At 38.3% G+C, this 17006-nt stretch overlaps 1 protein-coding gene across 1 annotated transcript; it reads left to right on the top strand.

Moving 5' to 3' along the window:
• The first annotated feature begins 1080 nt into the window (after nt 1–1080).
• On the top strand, nt 1081–8871 carry LOC145793314 (uncharacterized). Its single transcript, XM_082876112.1, has 2 exons — nt 1081–1642; nt 8591–8871. Exons 1-2 carry the CDS (start codon nt 1081–1083, stop codon nt 8869–8871), a joined length of 843 nt encoding a protein of 280 aa, XP_082732238.1.
• Nucleotides 8872–17006: the final 8135 nt, after the last annotated feature.

Here is a 17006-nt window from a genome sequence, read left to right as displayed (position 1 = left end):
ATTTTTTTTTTGTTCTTCCTTCAATTTTCCAAGTCTTAAGTTCCTCACTTCTCTCTCTATAACTCTCTCTCTCTCTCACTCACAGTTTTTTTTTTTTTTTTCAACCAAAGAATTAATGGAATGAGGTTCATTTCTTTTCTTTACACCCTTCTTTACACTACACTACGTGTGCACATATGCACACATACACAAATTCTCAGCACACACATAATTTCTCTGCACACCCACACCCAAATACACTCTCAGTTCTAGACCTGTCCACAATTCAATTTATGATTAGGATTAATTTAATTAAGAAACACTTAATCTTAATAGCTCTTCATTAACACATAATTAAATTAATCATAACTAATTACCAGTCCCACATAATTTAATTAGTATAATTGACTTCTATTACAGCCCAATTAATTATATTTAAATTTATAAATCTGAATCAAATTTTTAATCAAAGTTCCAAAATGGCTCAAAATGTCAAATTAAATTTATTTTCATTATCAATTTTGGCTTCTCACATTATTAAGGCCTTGAATTTCATATTAACCCAAGATTTCTGTCAATAAATTACATATTTAATTGAACGCCTCATAAATAAATTTAATTCATAATAATCCTACTTCCTAATTCGTATAACTTAATTAACTCCAATTCTGTCCCAATTAATCAAATCTCAATTTTATAAATTTGAATCGAATATTTAATTAAACTCCTATATGGTCTGATATTCGAAATTAAAATAATTCAATTCACCATTTGTACTCTCTTGAGTCATTTAGGCTTTCAATTTTTAATTCCAAAATAAATCCTTAATAGAATTATATACAAATCAATTTTCATAATTTTCATAAATCTCAAATTAGATTAAAGTAATTGATAATTAAAATTTAAAACTCCTTAATTAAATCCCAGATTATACATGGTGAGTCGTCACAGTTGAATCTCTAACATTGACTTTTTGGAATATGTAGACAACTAGTACTTAAGGACGATGGACATGATAAGTGATGGACACTGACTAGGGTCAGGGTCTGGACCAATTAAAGGTCAGCTCGTGGAAGGGGAGATTAAGGTTGGGCTTATATTATGGATTTGAATATGAACTTTGGGATCGGTGATGAACTTTGGGATCGTTTGGATAATATAGTCCAAGATATGAATATGCCTTGGCTAGCTGCTGGTGATTTCAATGATTATGTTAATAGTGCTGAAAAAAGAGGGTTCTCCACGAACCAAAGTCAGAATCTAACACAAAGTCAAAGGCGTAGTAGGAAGTTCTCTGACCGAATCAACAACTATAACCTCATGGATCTTGGCTACACTGGTCCTAACTTCACTTGGTCAAATAATAGGCAAGGTTGGGCTAATACTTTAGCCCGTCTAGATCGAGGTCTATGCAATGCAGAATGGAGGACTCAGTTCCCGAATGGTTTCATTCGCAACCTCCCTAGAACTTACTCTGATCACTCTCCGATGGTGGTCTACACTCAAGGTAAAACTTCTCCGAACCCTTCTACTAGACCTTTTAAATTTGAAGCAGCCTGGATAACCCATGAGGGCTTCAGGTCTGTTGTTGAGCTTAATTGGAATCATTCTAGCCCTGTTCTCATTGATAAACTCCAAAGCATGGCTGTGAAGCTATCTGATTGTGTTAGAAATTGGGCGCCCATGTGGCATGACCCTTAGAACCTTTTGAACCTCATCCAAATGGGTTTTGAATTTGAATTCAAACCTATTTGGATGAGCCACTCAGGATATATATCTATCATATCATGATATGGATAGATGATATAGATATCAGATATTATCTCATTTAACCAATGGATAAATGAGATAAATAATATATATATCTGATATATGGTTATGGGTAACCAAGAGAGAAAACAACGTAGGTTTTGTTTTCTACCCATAAACTGACTCTCTCCCAAGAAACAACGATCAAAGTCATTTTGCACTGTGGTTTGTGTGGGTGATATTCACCATTGTAATATCACCCCACTGCTGGGATTGATTGATTAGATTCTGGAAGCACGTGATTTATCCATGAGGTTCTATCATCGAAAGGTATGATATGATTATTTTATCCGCTGCGTAATTGTTTGTTTCTTATTAACATTGGTATCAGAGCCATTGATGGATATTTTCGTGTTTATATTTTTACATGCGTATATATACATGTATATGCATGAATATTAATGGAGGAGGAAGATGAAGTGCACGGTTTTCTTTTTTTGCATTTTAACTCCATTTAGATTGAGAGAGTGATATACCTCAATTTTATGTTGCTTAAATGTTATTTTTTATGCCATAAATGTTTTTATTGTGAAAAATGGAGTCCGTCAGTACAAAAATCAGACCGGAAAACACCCGGGAATGCGGCGCGTGTGATTCACGCGCTGTATGACGCCGAGCAGCAGCCCCACGCGCCACCACGCGCCTCCACGCGCTGAGCGCGTTAGGAACGCGCCCCCACGCGCCCCACGCGCGATCTGTCACCTCCCTTCCACACGCGCGCGTTAGCCGCGCCGCTTCCAGCCGGGCCACGTGTGCGACACACGCGCGCCATGCGCCGCGCTGCGTTGACTCGCGCCGAGTTGCGCTGAGCGGCGCTGAGCCGAGCCGAGCCGTTTTCCCGCCTGGCTTGGCTCTAAGGCTCTGTTTGTTTGTTATTAATTCTGAATTGCGTTAATTGGCCATAATTTATTCGTTATAGCTTTGTTTTAAGCATGGTTGGTACCCTTAGACTCAGAATTAATTTTTATACATTCTGTAAAATTTTGAAAATTTTACGAAAATAAAAAATATTTTTTCTGTGTTAATAATTCATTTTTTATGCTTTAAAATGATTCTGGTATTGCATAATTAATTTTCTGGGGTTGAAATTTTTATTGTGGACTTCTGAAATGTTTTACTATCTACTGGTAATATTGTTGCAGTTTATCAGTTTCTGGATTTTTTATTTCTAATTTTATTTGTGTTTATTAGTTATTTAAAATTCCAGAATATTTCAGAAAAATTCCAGAAAATTTCAAAATGATGTACACTTTAATTATGGCATAATCTGAATATTGAATACAGCATATTTTTTTTGGGTTTGTAATATGTTGTAATTAGAAGAGCATGATTATTTATTTATTTATTAGAATTCCATTATTAAATAAATATAGCATGAGTTATTTGTAGATTTACATTAAAATGCTATTGTATGGAATTTATCATGCTTTGTATATGCCATAGTCAGTGGGAGGTTATTCGGTTGAGAGAAATCTTTGTAGATTAACTCCCGAAAACCAATATTTTGCGCATAAATTAAACTAAAATTTGGATAATTGTCACTTGTGGCGCAAGAGATGATTACGAGCATAGCGGATTTTCGATCTTGCGACTTGTGTAATATTGTCACTATTTAATTTAGATTTTTGCGGTAAAATTATATTATGCTAATCAAATTAATCCCAATGCGAATTTCTCTCTAAATTGATTTAGCTTATGGAAGTTAATTTGGTTGACCTAAACTTAGTAGAGATGTTCAAATGTGAACAAACTAATCCCATTCTTTAGATGAGCAAAAGTCTTGGAGACTTTAGGTCAAACCTTAATTGAGCCAAAGTAAGGAAACATGACTCAAAGTCGCCGTGTTTTTTGTTGCCTTGTTTGGCACAATAAAAACTAATGTGTGCGCTATAGTTAGCGGCACGCTACATAGTTTTGGTTGGCGAGTTTTGGAGTTATGAAATTAGTAAGCCCTCAATAGATCTGTATATGATCTTGACTAATGAGCTGCGCGGATTGACTTTGTAATTTGACTTGTAAATAATGTTACATCATTGGATGAAGTAACATTCAAGAGTCACGTCATCCGAGAAATGCGAGCTTAAATAAATTAGTCATTAAGTGTAAGACGAGTAGCCAGTACGAGCAGTGTTTTGCTCTCTACCCAATTATTGGGAGTGGATTGAGCGAAATTTCATGCACTATAATAGTGTGCGTTGAAATATCACGTGAAGTTAAAAGATTAGCGCTTAGAAGCTGCAAAATCTATTAACACTGAGTGAAAAGATTAGCGCTTAGTGGCTGCAAAATCTATTAGCATTGCCAACTTGTCTAAGTGTGGACACTTACTATTTCCACACTTGAGTGTGAAACATGGATGAGGTGCTTCTTTGTGTGATTCCTTTACTAGGCTAACGTTTTGAATAACATTTACCACTAAGCGCAAACGTTGCAGCATAGTAATGAAAAGGTTAAGGCTGACAATGTTGTTATGACTCTAAGAATTTAACGCATCGCTTGTAAGAGCATTGTGTTGAATTAGACTCTTTAGCCTAATTCGCGCTTAAGTTACTTCAGGAGCTATCATAGTTGATAGCTTATTCTCTCCTTCTTGTGGATAGTAGAATTAATTGCAAGTAACTATGAAGCGAGAAATAGAGATGGCAACAGGAGTATCGTCATCTTTCAACTAGATGTATTAAAGTGTATGGAGAATAAAATTGACTTGAAGGTGCAGGGGATTAGCACTTACTAGTTAAATTTGCGACTTAGGCGCAGTTGATATCTCCATGACATCCTTTTTATGATCTAGTGAATATGACTTAGTCATGAGTCATTACCTAGTTGGGCCTAAACCTTTAAAACTTGTCTTCGAGAACTCACACATTAAGATGATTGGAATTAGTTTATGACATTGGTCATGAACCAGTGGCTTATTATACTTAATCACATTAATGAGATGATGACACGATGGTTTGAGTAGGCCTTCTCGGGCCCACTCGCTTATGACATCCTGCTCTCATGTGAATGTGTAACTTTGTTCGCAATGGGTGCGCACAAGTAAGTAGGAAAGCCGCAGAAGGTCATTTGTTTTGGCGCATTTAGTCCACTATGATATTTTGTGACTAGATATGTGTGAGGGTACAATAGCTAAGCCTCAATCTCGACACATTTATAGATTACGATACGCATCTGAGTCAAGACTATTTGATCTCCCATAAGTCAAAAGTTTTGAGATGATTTTTGACATTGCACATATGAGGTCGAGATCAATTAGATAAGAGTTTTTTGTGCTTTTAGTTTTGACCAAGGTGGCGAGTATCTATTTGAGTTATTTTTTCAGAAAAACTCTGTGAAGAGAGATGGATGCTTAGAACATTGATTATTCCTAGTACTCAACAACACACTGGTGTAGTAGAGATAAGGAATTAAATATTGTTAATGTTAGGTAGATAATGGCGCAAAATGTTTCCCAATTGGGAATTGCACTAGTTTGTTGCCTATATCCCTAACTAAGTGCCCTCCATATCAGTTTTTACACTCCATTTTGAGTAATGGGTTAGCAGAGAGCCATCTATGGGCGATCTGTAACCATTAAGCAGCTTATCTTTATTCTACTTCTCATAAGATTGCGAAGTTAAGACCTAGGGTTCTATAGCGCATTATTGTATGCTGTCTTGTAAACACAAAGGGTCGTGTGACGCATTATTGTATGCGGTCATGCAAACCCTCCGGGTCATGTGCATATAGGTAAGCAGCTTTGTGGTAGTGTAACTAAGTCACATAAAGTTTTATTAGTAAAGGTGACGTGAATAGAGTTTTCGGAACTCTATAAGATGGAGAATTCCAAGCATAGCGCTCTATGTAGCCTAGTTGAGAATGGAAAGAAATTTCCAATATCCTAGGGACAGTGGGAGCGATGTGTCTACTAATGGATTACTCCATTAGAGCAGAATACTCTACATTCTTAGTTGCGTGGTAGCAAATGTGAAAATTTTCCACGTCATCACTGGGTGATTGAGAGGGAAACATTCATGATTGCTCCGCAAGATGATAAAGAGCCTAGGATAATGCCTAAGGCTCTAGTCCCCTATTTTTTGAAAGTGGATCAATGTTGCGCAGTTTAAGACAAAAGTCTTTGAGGATTAACCAATTTTTATAATTTGGTTGACTTTCCATTATGACGCAAAACTGTTATAAAGTTATGCGTAATTTGGATAGTCATTTTTGAGGCATAAGGCTCGCTAGATACCGAATGGTCGCACCATTGAGGAAAGTGTAGACCATGAGAAGACTTCCTCCTGGGGAGTGAGGTTATTTTGACTTAGGCTATAATTGACATAAGTTCGGAACATTGATTTGTGGACATTGTGACCCGATTTCTCATTAGAGAATTGGATAAGTAGATCCGTAGGGATTTACCTTCTGCTTTTATGGTGAAAAGTTAGGAGCGCAAAAAGGTTGCTAGTTCCAATAAATCTTTTACAGCCTAAAGCAGTTATCCAAACAGTGGTTCTTAGATTTCGTCAAGCCATGATAGGGCAACGATGATCGATGAAGACCACTGAGGCATGATCAATGGTCCAAAAGAAGTTTTTCCTTACTTAGTCATTATGAGCCAGGAATTTATAAGGTTGTCGCCACCTAGGGTGGGCAGTCCTCCATTTTAGATATGATGGACATGGGTGATGTAATTCATATGCTCGGATGTACGATCCTTAGGGACTGTTTTAGGAAAATTCTCGGTTTGTCTTCGATGACTTACATAAGGAATATCCTAGAACGATTCTAGATGCAAAATTGCAAACCCATTGACTTACCTATCGGTAAAAGCCAGAGCCTTAGCTATTGAGTGAATCCTCAGATTGTCTTTGGGAGAAACAGATGACCTATATTCCTTGATTTTTTCTTTGTTGTGGGAGCCTAAAGTACGCTATGTGGGCGTATTCGGCATGATAAGTTTTATCTTTGATAAATGGTTAACTGAGTTGTTTAGACATTGACCTTGCTCATTAGACTGTGGATAAAATGCTTTATTAGAAGCATATTAATTTGCTCCTTGTAAAATTCAATGCGCTAGTTGGGCGCATCTGCGCTAGTTGGGCGCATTAAGAATGAACGCAAATTGGTCACCAAAAATATCTTTAGAGAGGTTATTGCGCAAGAGGTAGTGATCTTAAATCATTTCATGTGAGGCGCACATGGTGGATTCCGTTGTATATACTTATCGCAAGAGGTGCTGATATGGCTTATGTTTGGAATCCATAATTGCGCAAGCTGTGGTCATTTTTTTTAAATCGATCACTTATTTTGAGATGATGGGATGTTGACACTATTATGGTTTGTGTCATAATGATTAGCAGATGATGATGTCAGCAGGCAAGATTGGCTCACTCACACGAGCAATCGCCCTTGGCGCTTGGGAGCGAGCAAGGATGAGACTGGTGGTTTATTTTATTCGGAGCCAAGAGAGGCTTAAATCATCCACTATGTATGTCGCCTTGGTTATAACCAAGATGAGGTCGTGTTAAGGACCAAACATGGATGTTAGTACCCACTTTCCATGTTGTGCCTGTTATGATTAGCCAGATTCGAGATCTCATTTGGCGCCTAGAAGGCGAGCAAATAGAGAATTCGGGTTAGGCGCTAGAAAGCGACTAGACTAATATCTGTATGGTGTATCGAGTATGACGTCACTCTTTATGGAAGAGTTACTCCACCGTAACATGTATTCATACTATATGTGCTTAGCGACCGAGTAATGAGGTGAGAGAATGGATCCCTGCTTCCTCACCGTGTGAGTCTTACGAGTCATTATTGATATGACTTTCATTTATATACCCTTTTGTGACTTTTGACTATGTCATAAGGTAAGGGGTTGATGTTCTGCTACTTTGGTATGTTGCCTGCGGTCATGTATGATTCGGCCTTAAGGGACATCACTGGGAAAGCGGTCAATCCTAAACTAAATGGCATGAGGGCAAAGGGAAGATCATCTATTATTACACCACTGTTGTATATTCACTGCCGGCAACTCACATCGCTCTGTATGAGAGGCGAATTGAGTGTGAATATATTGCAAGAATTAAGAGGGTCAAACATGCTCTTTTTGAGGGATTAGAGATGTTTTTTGGACCGGTGTAATTAGATGGGTCTGGGGTATATGAGACACTATTTCTATTCTTTTTGGGTTGATGTCTCTATGCTGGCTCATTTTGAGTTTCTAGTATAGAGCTCCCACATGCAGGTGTTCTCAGCAGTCGCACGGTGCAGTGGCTAGTATGAGATTGTTTATTTTTGGGGAGATTGAGATTGAGACGTGGCAGTGTCATGCCAACTCATGTCCGAGTGGGAGATGTTAGAAATTGGGCGCCCATGTGGCATGACCCTTAGAACCTTTTGAACCTCATCCAAATGGGTTTTGAATTTGAATTCAAACCTATTTGGATGAGCCACTCAGGATATATATCTATCATATCATGATATGGATAGATGATATAGATATCAGATATTATCTCATTTAACCAATGGATAAATGAGATAAATATTATATATATCTGATATATGGTTATGGGTAACCAAGAGAGAAAACAACGTAGGTTTTGTTTTCTACCCATAAACTGACTCTCTCCCAAGAAACAACGATCAAAGTCATTTTGCACTGTGGTTTGTGTGGGTGATATTCACCATTGTAATATCACCCCACTGCTGGGATTGATTGATTAGATTCTGGAAGCACGTGATTTATCCATGAGGTTCTATCATCGAAAGGTATGATATGATTATTTTATCCGCTGCGTAATTGTTTGTTTCTTATTAACAGATTGGAATAAGGATATTTTGGGTAATATTTTTCGACGTAAGAGATGGCTGCTAGGGAGGATTGAAGGGATCCAAAAATCCCAATCCCGTGTCAACACCCATAATTTTCACTTTCTTGAGAAGGAGCTTGTGGACCAATATAATCAAACTCTCTACCAGGAGGAATTACTTTGGCTTCAGAAATCCCATGAAAATTGGATTGTCCAAGGGGACCGTAATACTAAATTCTTTCATCTCTCCACTTTGATTAAAAGGAGGAGACTTCGAATTGAAGTCCTCTAAAATGATGATGAGGTCTAGGTTGATCAAGCCAGTGACCTTAAACACCTGGTTGTCACTTATTTCAAAAACTTGTTTAGTGAGCCTATTTCCAACTCTCTAAACCACTGGTGCAATCAAGCTGCCTCCACTTTATCTAGTGATGATAATATTGTATTGTCCCAAGCTGTTTCTGATATGGAGATGAAAAAGCTGTGAATAATATCAAAGCTTTCAAAGCTCCTGGGAGAGATGAGTTTCAAGCTATTTTCTTTAATAAATTTTGGGATATTGTTGGCCCTACTGTTTGTTCCTTCATTAAAAATTGTTTCAATACCAATTCGATCCCTGAGGAAATTAATAGGACCCTTATTGCTCTTATCCCTAAGGTGGAGAATCTTTAGAGGATCAAACAATTTTGTCCAATTAGCCTGTGTAATGTCACTTATAAAATTCTTAAAAAAATTATAGTGGATAGAATTCGACCTCTTCTTGATAAACTGGTGCGTCCCAACCAAAGTAGTTTTGTCCCTGGTAGAAATACCAGTGATAACATCATCATTGCTCAAGAAGCCATCCATTCGATGAGATTTCGCAAAGGTAAGATTGGTAACATGATTTTGAAAATTGATCTGGAGAAGGCTTATGATAATATTTCTTGGCATTTTCTGAAAGAAACTCTTATTGAATTTAATTTTAATGAGAAATGGATGGAGTTAATTATGTGTTGTGTGACCTCAGTGCAAACTTCTATTTTATGGAATGGTGAAGCACATGAGGAGTTTAGGCCCTTGAAAGGCCTAAGGCAGGGTGATCCTTTATCCCATACCTTTCTGTTTTGTGCATGGAATGACTGTCCAACGTGGAAAGGTATCTCTTTTGCTAGAGGAGGACCTTGTCTTACTCACTTATTCTTTGCTAACGACCGTCTATTGTTTGCTACTGTGGACATTAAGCATTGTGCTATTATTACTGAAGTTATGAATGAGTTGAGTTTCACATCTGGACTCATGATTAACCTTCAGAAGTCCAAAATGTTTGTGTCCTATAACATTAATCTAAGGCAGGCTAGAGATCTTAGTGCTAGATGTGGCATCCCCCTAACTTCTGACTTAGGTAAATACCTGGGTGTACCTCTATTCAACGAAAGGGTGAGCCGGAGTCACTTTAATTACATTCTTGAAAATCTTCAAACTAAGCTGGCTGGATGGAAAATGAATGTTCTATCCTTGGCTGGTAGAGCTACCCTTGTACAATCTGTTGCTTCTGCTCTGCCTACTTACACTATGCAAACTTTGGAATTACCTATAAGAGTGTGTAATGATATTGATAAGCTAAATAGAAATTTTCTTTGGAGTGATACCCTAGAGAAGAAGAAAATCCATCTTGTCAATCGGAATGAGGTTTGTAAACAGAAGAAGCATGGCGGCCTTGGCATTAAAAAGGCTAGAGATCATAACCTTGCCTTACTGTCAAAATTGGGTTGGAAACAGATTCATAGCGAGGGTGGGCTGTGGATAGAGGTACTGAAAGCTAAGTATCTAAAAAACCTTCACTTCCTGAATGGGAAGAAGGCTAGTAGAGCATCTCCTGTGTGGAGAGGCATGTTGAATTCTAGAGGTATCTTGAGAAAAGGTGCAAAATGGTCCATTGGTGATGGCACTAATGTTAACCTTTGGACTGATTGGTGGGGGTGGGGAGAGACCTATTAAGGAGGTCATGACCTCAATATCTCTCATACCGGATGCTACTGCCATATCTAAGGCTAGTGATGTTATTGATGCGGATGGTGATTGGGATGTTCACATAATTAATCAAGCTTTCCCCCCCATTGTGGCTGCCTCTGTGTTTAAAGAGAAAGCTCCCAAATATAATCCTAACCTAGATCTACTGGTTTGGAAAGGGGCTCCTGATGCTTCATTCTCCACCTCTAGTGCTTATGAGGTGGCTTCGAATTATGATGGAAAAATGGTGGATTGGCACTGGATGTGGAAAAAGAAAGTCCCATAGAAGCTCAAAGGCTTTCTGTGGACTATCTTACATGGGAAACTCCTCGCTAATAGTATGAGAATGAAAAGAGGTTTGTCAGATAATTCTTGCTGTCCCTTTTGCAGTGAACCTGAAGATCTTAACCATCTGTTTCGAACTTGTTTCAAAGCCAAGGAAATTTGGACTGCTCTTCGAAACCCACATTGGTATTTGCAGATGTCTGAAGCAAACTGGATGCATTGGCTGCTATCTAATTCTAAATCTAATGACAAATTTGGAACCCAGTCTTCCTGGAGCACTATCTTCTTGGTCACCCTATGCAAAATTTGGAAAAACAGGAACTTGCATGTGTCTGAAAACAAAGAGTTCAATCAGTTTGAAAGCTTGAAATTTATTTTTGATTATTCCACTGCAATTAATTCTGCTTTCAGTTCTTCTATTATTAATCCTCGACCTCCATTTCGTTTAATTTTTTGGCATCCTCCTCTTGTAGGTACCTTGAAACTGAACACTGATGGTAGCAAATGGAGCAGTGGATTGAATGGCTTTAGGGGTCTTATTCGTGATGAAAGGGGAGCTTGGATTTGTGGATATTATGGGAGGATGGACAACTGTACCAGCCTTGAAACTGAACTATGGGGGGGTATACAAAGGATTGACCATCATCCTCCAAAAAGGTTTCAACAAGGTGATTGTGGAAACCGATGCTCAGGAAGTTGTCAAGCTGCTAGAGGAAGGCCCCGGTGACAAACATCCTTACAAAGGACTGGTGGAAGATGCGAGGATCATTTTCAATGGCTGCCAATGCATTGCCCAACATGTTTATCGTGAAGGGAACTTATGCGCGGATGCTCTAGCCAAACTGGGAGCTACCCAACCCGAAGACATTCTAGTTGTTAACAACCCCCCAGTTGAGATTCGCGACCTGCTTGTGGTTGACATGCTGGGGATGGGTAGAGAGAGGGCTTAGTTTTTTTGTTTTATGTTTTATTTCTGATGTAGCAAAAAAAAAAAAAAAAATACGAATTTTAAAAAGAAAAAGAAAAAGTGAGTAAAGTGTAAATTAAATATAAGATATATTTTCACTCCATTTCCCTTTTCTTTCCCCTTTCTTTCCCCCACATTGGTGTTGAAATCCAAGTTGGTATTGAAATCCAAGGACAATTTCACAAAAAAAAAAAAAAAAAAAAAAGAAAAAGAAAAAGAAAAAGGGGATAGCGTAGGCCTAATTGAAGATAAACTAATGTTCAGTGGAGAATTGGGTTGGGAAGTGAAGTTCGGGCATTTCATGACTAGTGGATTCCAAAATATGTCACTTTCAATCGAATTAGTAGGAAAAGGATTCAAGATGGCATGGAGGTGGATCAAATCATAGAGATACCTTTGTTTACTTAGCATACTCAATTACCTTTATAGGGTAAGAAGTCTTTTTGGCTGTAGCCATCTGCCTTTTGCAGTTAGTCTATCTTCTCTCAGATGTGTTTCGATGTCCCTCCAAGTACTTCACCACAAAATATTTGAAATCTAATAAAGTGGTAGAAACAACAATTGCGACTGTTTACTAATAACATCAAAAGAGGGTCAGCAGCTGTATACAAGGAAAGAAGATGTGGTACAAGTTCTAGTTGAGGATGATACTAGATTAGTCTTGCCAATACTAGTGTCTTGTACTAATGGAAAGAACATATTGATCTGACACAATATAAATAACCGTATGTACTTTGTTAGTCATGATTAGGGAATGGCTTTTCTCCAGTTTACGTTGTGGACTCGATTGTACTATTAGGCCCCTGGGGTTCACCGTAGGTCCCATTTCGATGATCTAAACCGTTCATTCTGTAGAGCTCCTCGTGTACTTCATCCTTGCAAAAAATCATGTTGATGAGATATTGATAGCCCTTTGATCGGAACACTTTTTTTAACAATTTATTTTTAAATTCATATTAATCATTGACAAAAATATGAATTAGTCAAGGGGCTATCTGTCACGAACCGAACCCGCCCTCGTGGGTTAAGGACATAACCGGCCAGTAATCATGAGATTACCTACGGCCTCAAACCAAACCAGACGTATTTTAACAAAGTTAACGGGGGCCAAACGGAAGCAATTTTAAAACTTTGTCCATAGAGCCGTGCTTATATGCACATCATAACATTCCATACATACATATGTTAATAACTCACGACAGAAAGTATAGTAACATAAAGTTCTATACAGACAGGATCATTCAAATCTAAGTTAGCCAAAACAAAGCTCGATACAGACGCACACCAAAGTCCTTGCCGACATGACAAAATAACATAAAATGGCAGAAGGGCGAAGACGTGTCTCGTGCGTGAGACGCAAGGGATGACTCTTCAAAACCTTAGTCGTTCCATAGAGACTTCACTGGGGCTGGGTTTGGACTTCTCTTGGCTCATCTACAAACACATGAATGAGCGTGAGCGAAAGCCCAGTGAATAATATCAAATAAAGAATACACATTGGAACAATATACACCAAACGGCCTTGGGCCCAATTTATATTTTTACTAATACATACATACATAGACATATGTAAGTTAAGTAACTGCGGTTCCAAACACATCATACGGCCTTGGGCCCAATTCATTAGTGTCAAACTGTTATTCGTGTCAAACTGGCCTTTGGCCTTTTCAAACTTCCATATCCAACTGGCCTTTAGGCCTTTCAAACTTTCATATCAAACTGGCCTTTAGGACTTTCAACTTTCATTCATGTCAATCTGGCCTCTGGCCCATTCATGCATGTCAAACTGGCCTCTGGCCCATTCATGCATGTCAAACTGGCCTCTGGCCCATTCATGCATGTCAAACTTTTATTTGTGTCAAAACGGCCTTTGGCCCAATCATTTATGTCAATCGGCCTTCGGGCCAATCATTTATTCTTGTCAAAACGGCCTTCGGCCCATTCATTCATGTCAAAACGGCCTTCGGCCCATTCATTCATGTCAAAACGGCCTTCGGCCCATCCATTCGTTCTTGTCAAAACGGCCTCTGGCCCATTCATTCGTTCTTATCAAAACAGCCTCTGGCCCAATCATTTAGTATAACAACCATTGTCCACCAATCGAATCAATGAACTTATAAAACTTACATAAAAGTAGGCAATTTGGATAACAATATATTTCAGATATCTTTGTTAAGATATTACTCACAGTGATCGACTCGTGGATTTGCCCTGGAGCTTGACCCTACACATCATATAACACATATGGGTCACAAACGATTCAATCCGTTCTTTAATTCACATATTCCTCTTTAGGCTTCATTATTATCTCTTTAACTCAATTACAATGCTTAATGAATGCCTAAGAGTGCTTGCAAGTGAAAGAGAACGGAAAACGAAACACAGAACGATCACACAAAATTTTCAGAAACAGGATCCCCGCTTGAGCGTGGACTTCCCCGCTCGAGCGGACCTATGAGGTCTGCAAAAGTACTGGTTATACCATTTTTACGCTTGAGCGTGGAACTTGGATGCTCGAGCGGAAGTCCATCCTACATAGCTCCCCGCTCGAGCGTGGACTTCCCCGCTTGAGCGGACATCATGGTCTGCCGAAAATACTGGGAGCACGAAATTCACGCTCGAGCGGTGGTTTCCCCGCTCGAGCAGACATCAAAATTCTGAAAAATCCAGAACATGTTCTTGAGTTTCAATTTGATGTCCAAAGGTTCCAAATGTATGATTTTGGCTCAAACTTCACAAATACCTATTCTAGCATGGTATAACCACCAAATTACAACACAATGAAGCTCAATTTCACAATTTAATCATATGCATGCCTCAAATTAACTCAAACTCATCACCAACACACTAGATTCAAGCATGCAAGACTCAAACTCCCATGATTTTCACTTGCATGTGAAATATACACAATATCCTCAACTTAATTGGTGAAGAGATGATCAAATACATGGATTTCAAACAAGATTCATCATGGATTACATAATTTATGCTTAAACATGGAAATTTATACCAATTTCCTACATGCATGCCTCTAATGACTTCAATACAACAAAATCAACTCAATTTCCTCATAATCAATTCAATCCATGTTCTTGACCTTTATTCAAACTTGAATTCACAAGATGATGACTTACAATTCATTAATTCACTTACCTAGAGGCTTAATTCTTCCAATCTATGGCAAATTCTTGAGTTTAATCTTCAAATCTCCAAGCTTGAGCCAAAAATTGCACAAGTCCCTCCCTTTCTCTCTCTAACAGTTGGCCTTCTCTCTTTCTAGAGAGTTGATCAGCCCAAATGAAGATAAAAGGAGAAAAATTGAGTGTATGGCCTTTTTGCATAAATTCCCACTAGCCACAATTTAATAATAAGAGATAATTGGGCACTCATTCGCCAATTTAATCAACTTAATCTGGTCTGAATCAATTTTTCAATTAAACTTCACCTTAGGCTCTAAAAATTTTGCCAATCACAATGGCGCAATCAATTTTGGTTTCAGTGGCCGATAAGGCTTTCAATTTAAATTCCGAAGCAGATAATCAAACAGATATTCCTACGGTGAACAGATAGGAATTCAAAACCACATATATTCATATAAATGGCACTCAAAATCATAACAAACACATAATCATATGCATAAGGAGAATAAATTAGCATAATACGGAACAGGGGTATCACACTATCAATATCCGATCAACGTGATTTTATTGCAGGGATGAAATACTCGACGAGCTCTAGTTAAAGATAATGACAGATTAGTGCACATGTGTCGTATACATTGAAGGAGGATTTTGTATAGCAAATTCTAGTTGATGAAGATGATAGATTAGTCATGCCAATACTAGTGTCATGTACTAATGCAATAAACATATTGATCTAGGACTATATGATTAATGGCATGTACTTTATTACTTCCAATTATGAGGTAAATTTAATGTTAAAGTGGAATAGGTGCCTTCTGGGAGAGGCGATGGAAAACTGAATAAAAGAGACAAGATGAAGGGTTTTTAGAGCAGTATTTGGTCAAACCAGCCCAAGGGAAGCTTAAGAACTTATTTGGAAATGTGTACATTATATTGTTTCTATTAACCAATTAAGTTTTCAAAGGAAGGTCAACTAGAATGGTTTATGCCTTATTTATAAGCTAGATGAGGAGTTTGTTGTGCACATGTGTGCTTTCTACCCATTTTCGCTAATGGTGTGTAGACGCACCCTGAGGGCCTCATGTTATAGTTCGGACTCAAATGTTACGGTTCTGAATCTAATCTCGCAAAGTGCAATGCAAGATCGATAAATCACCAAAGTGTCCAAATCTGGCAAATCGTTTTGAAAAACTGATTTTTAGAAAGAAGTGCCAAACATGGACTGCTTTGCCAGATACAGAGTCGCTACCTAAATATTTTATTTTTGGGGAATTTAGGAAACCCTGACTCGTGCCTAAGGCCACGTGTCCGTCACCACCAAAGTTGCCTTGGCTCGGGAACTTGGGTACGATTGGGGAAGGTCATTTCATGAGCACCCCCGCTCGCCCGATCAAAGAACGGCCACTACTAAGCATGATATCTTGTTTTTGAAAACACATGTGCTCTTATTCCGGTTATTAACCTAGAATTATTATGTGATGCGCATAGCATACAAGTATAGAGTAGATTGCCTAAGTTGGAACAAAGCATCGCATATCCGTTTGTTTTGAAAATGGATTGAAATTTGGTACTCGCAAGTAGGCTAAAACACGGGCTTCAACGAATTATTCCAATTCAAGCAACCCAACCTTCACCCACAGGCCTTCAGGCGGTTATATCACATAAGCACATAGCCTCATGGTAAGCATGCTATCATGGCAGTCACTCACACGCATGCAAGGATGCTAAAGCGTAAACACTTACCGAGTATTCTGAGCCAAAGAAGGAAGCCAATTAGAAAACATGCATGAATCCTAATTATGCTGAGATGCCTAATGCAACACATGTAATAATGCAACTATGATAGGCTCGGCTATTCTAAGATGGCATATGAAATGCTACATATAACATGTATTCAACTTGGAATTGAAATATAATGCAATTAGCATGATGCGCCGAGCCTGGTGCATACAATACAGATGAATGATGCAAACATGCGAGCATAAGTATGCTAATTGAAACATGTCCTAAACTAACCATCAAAAGCTAGTAAATAAAAGG

This window comes from Camellia sinensis, chromosome 6, assembly GCF_055761805.1.
Source record: "Camellia sinensis isolate YWXY chromosome 6, ASM5576180v1, whole genome shotgun sequence".
In the NCBI taxonomy this organism is placed as follows: domain Eukaryota; kingdom Viridiplantae; phylum Streptophyta; class Magnoliopsida; order Ericales; family Theaceae; genus Camellia; species Camellia sinensis.
This window is presented reverse-complemented; position numbering and strand designations above follow the sequence as displayed.

What these genes read in the sequence shown, in the direction of transcription:
- LOC145793314 (XM_082876112.1), top strand. Translation starts at nt 1,081, where the DNA reads ATGGATTTGAATATGAACTTTGGGATCGGTGATGAACTTTGGGATCGT. An exon ending in GGCTGTGAAGCTATCTGATT is followed by an intron (nt 1,643 to 8,590) that starts GTGTTAGAAATT and finishes TCTTATTAACAG; the next exon opens with ATTGGAATAAGGATATTTTG.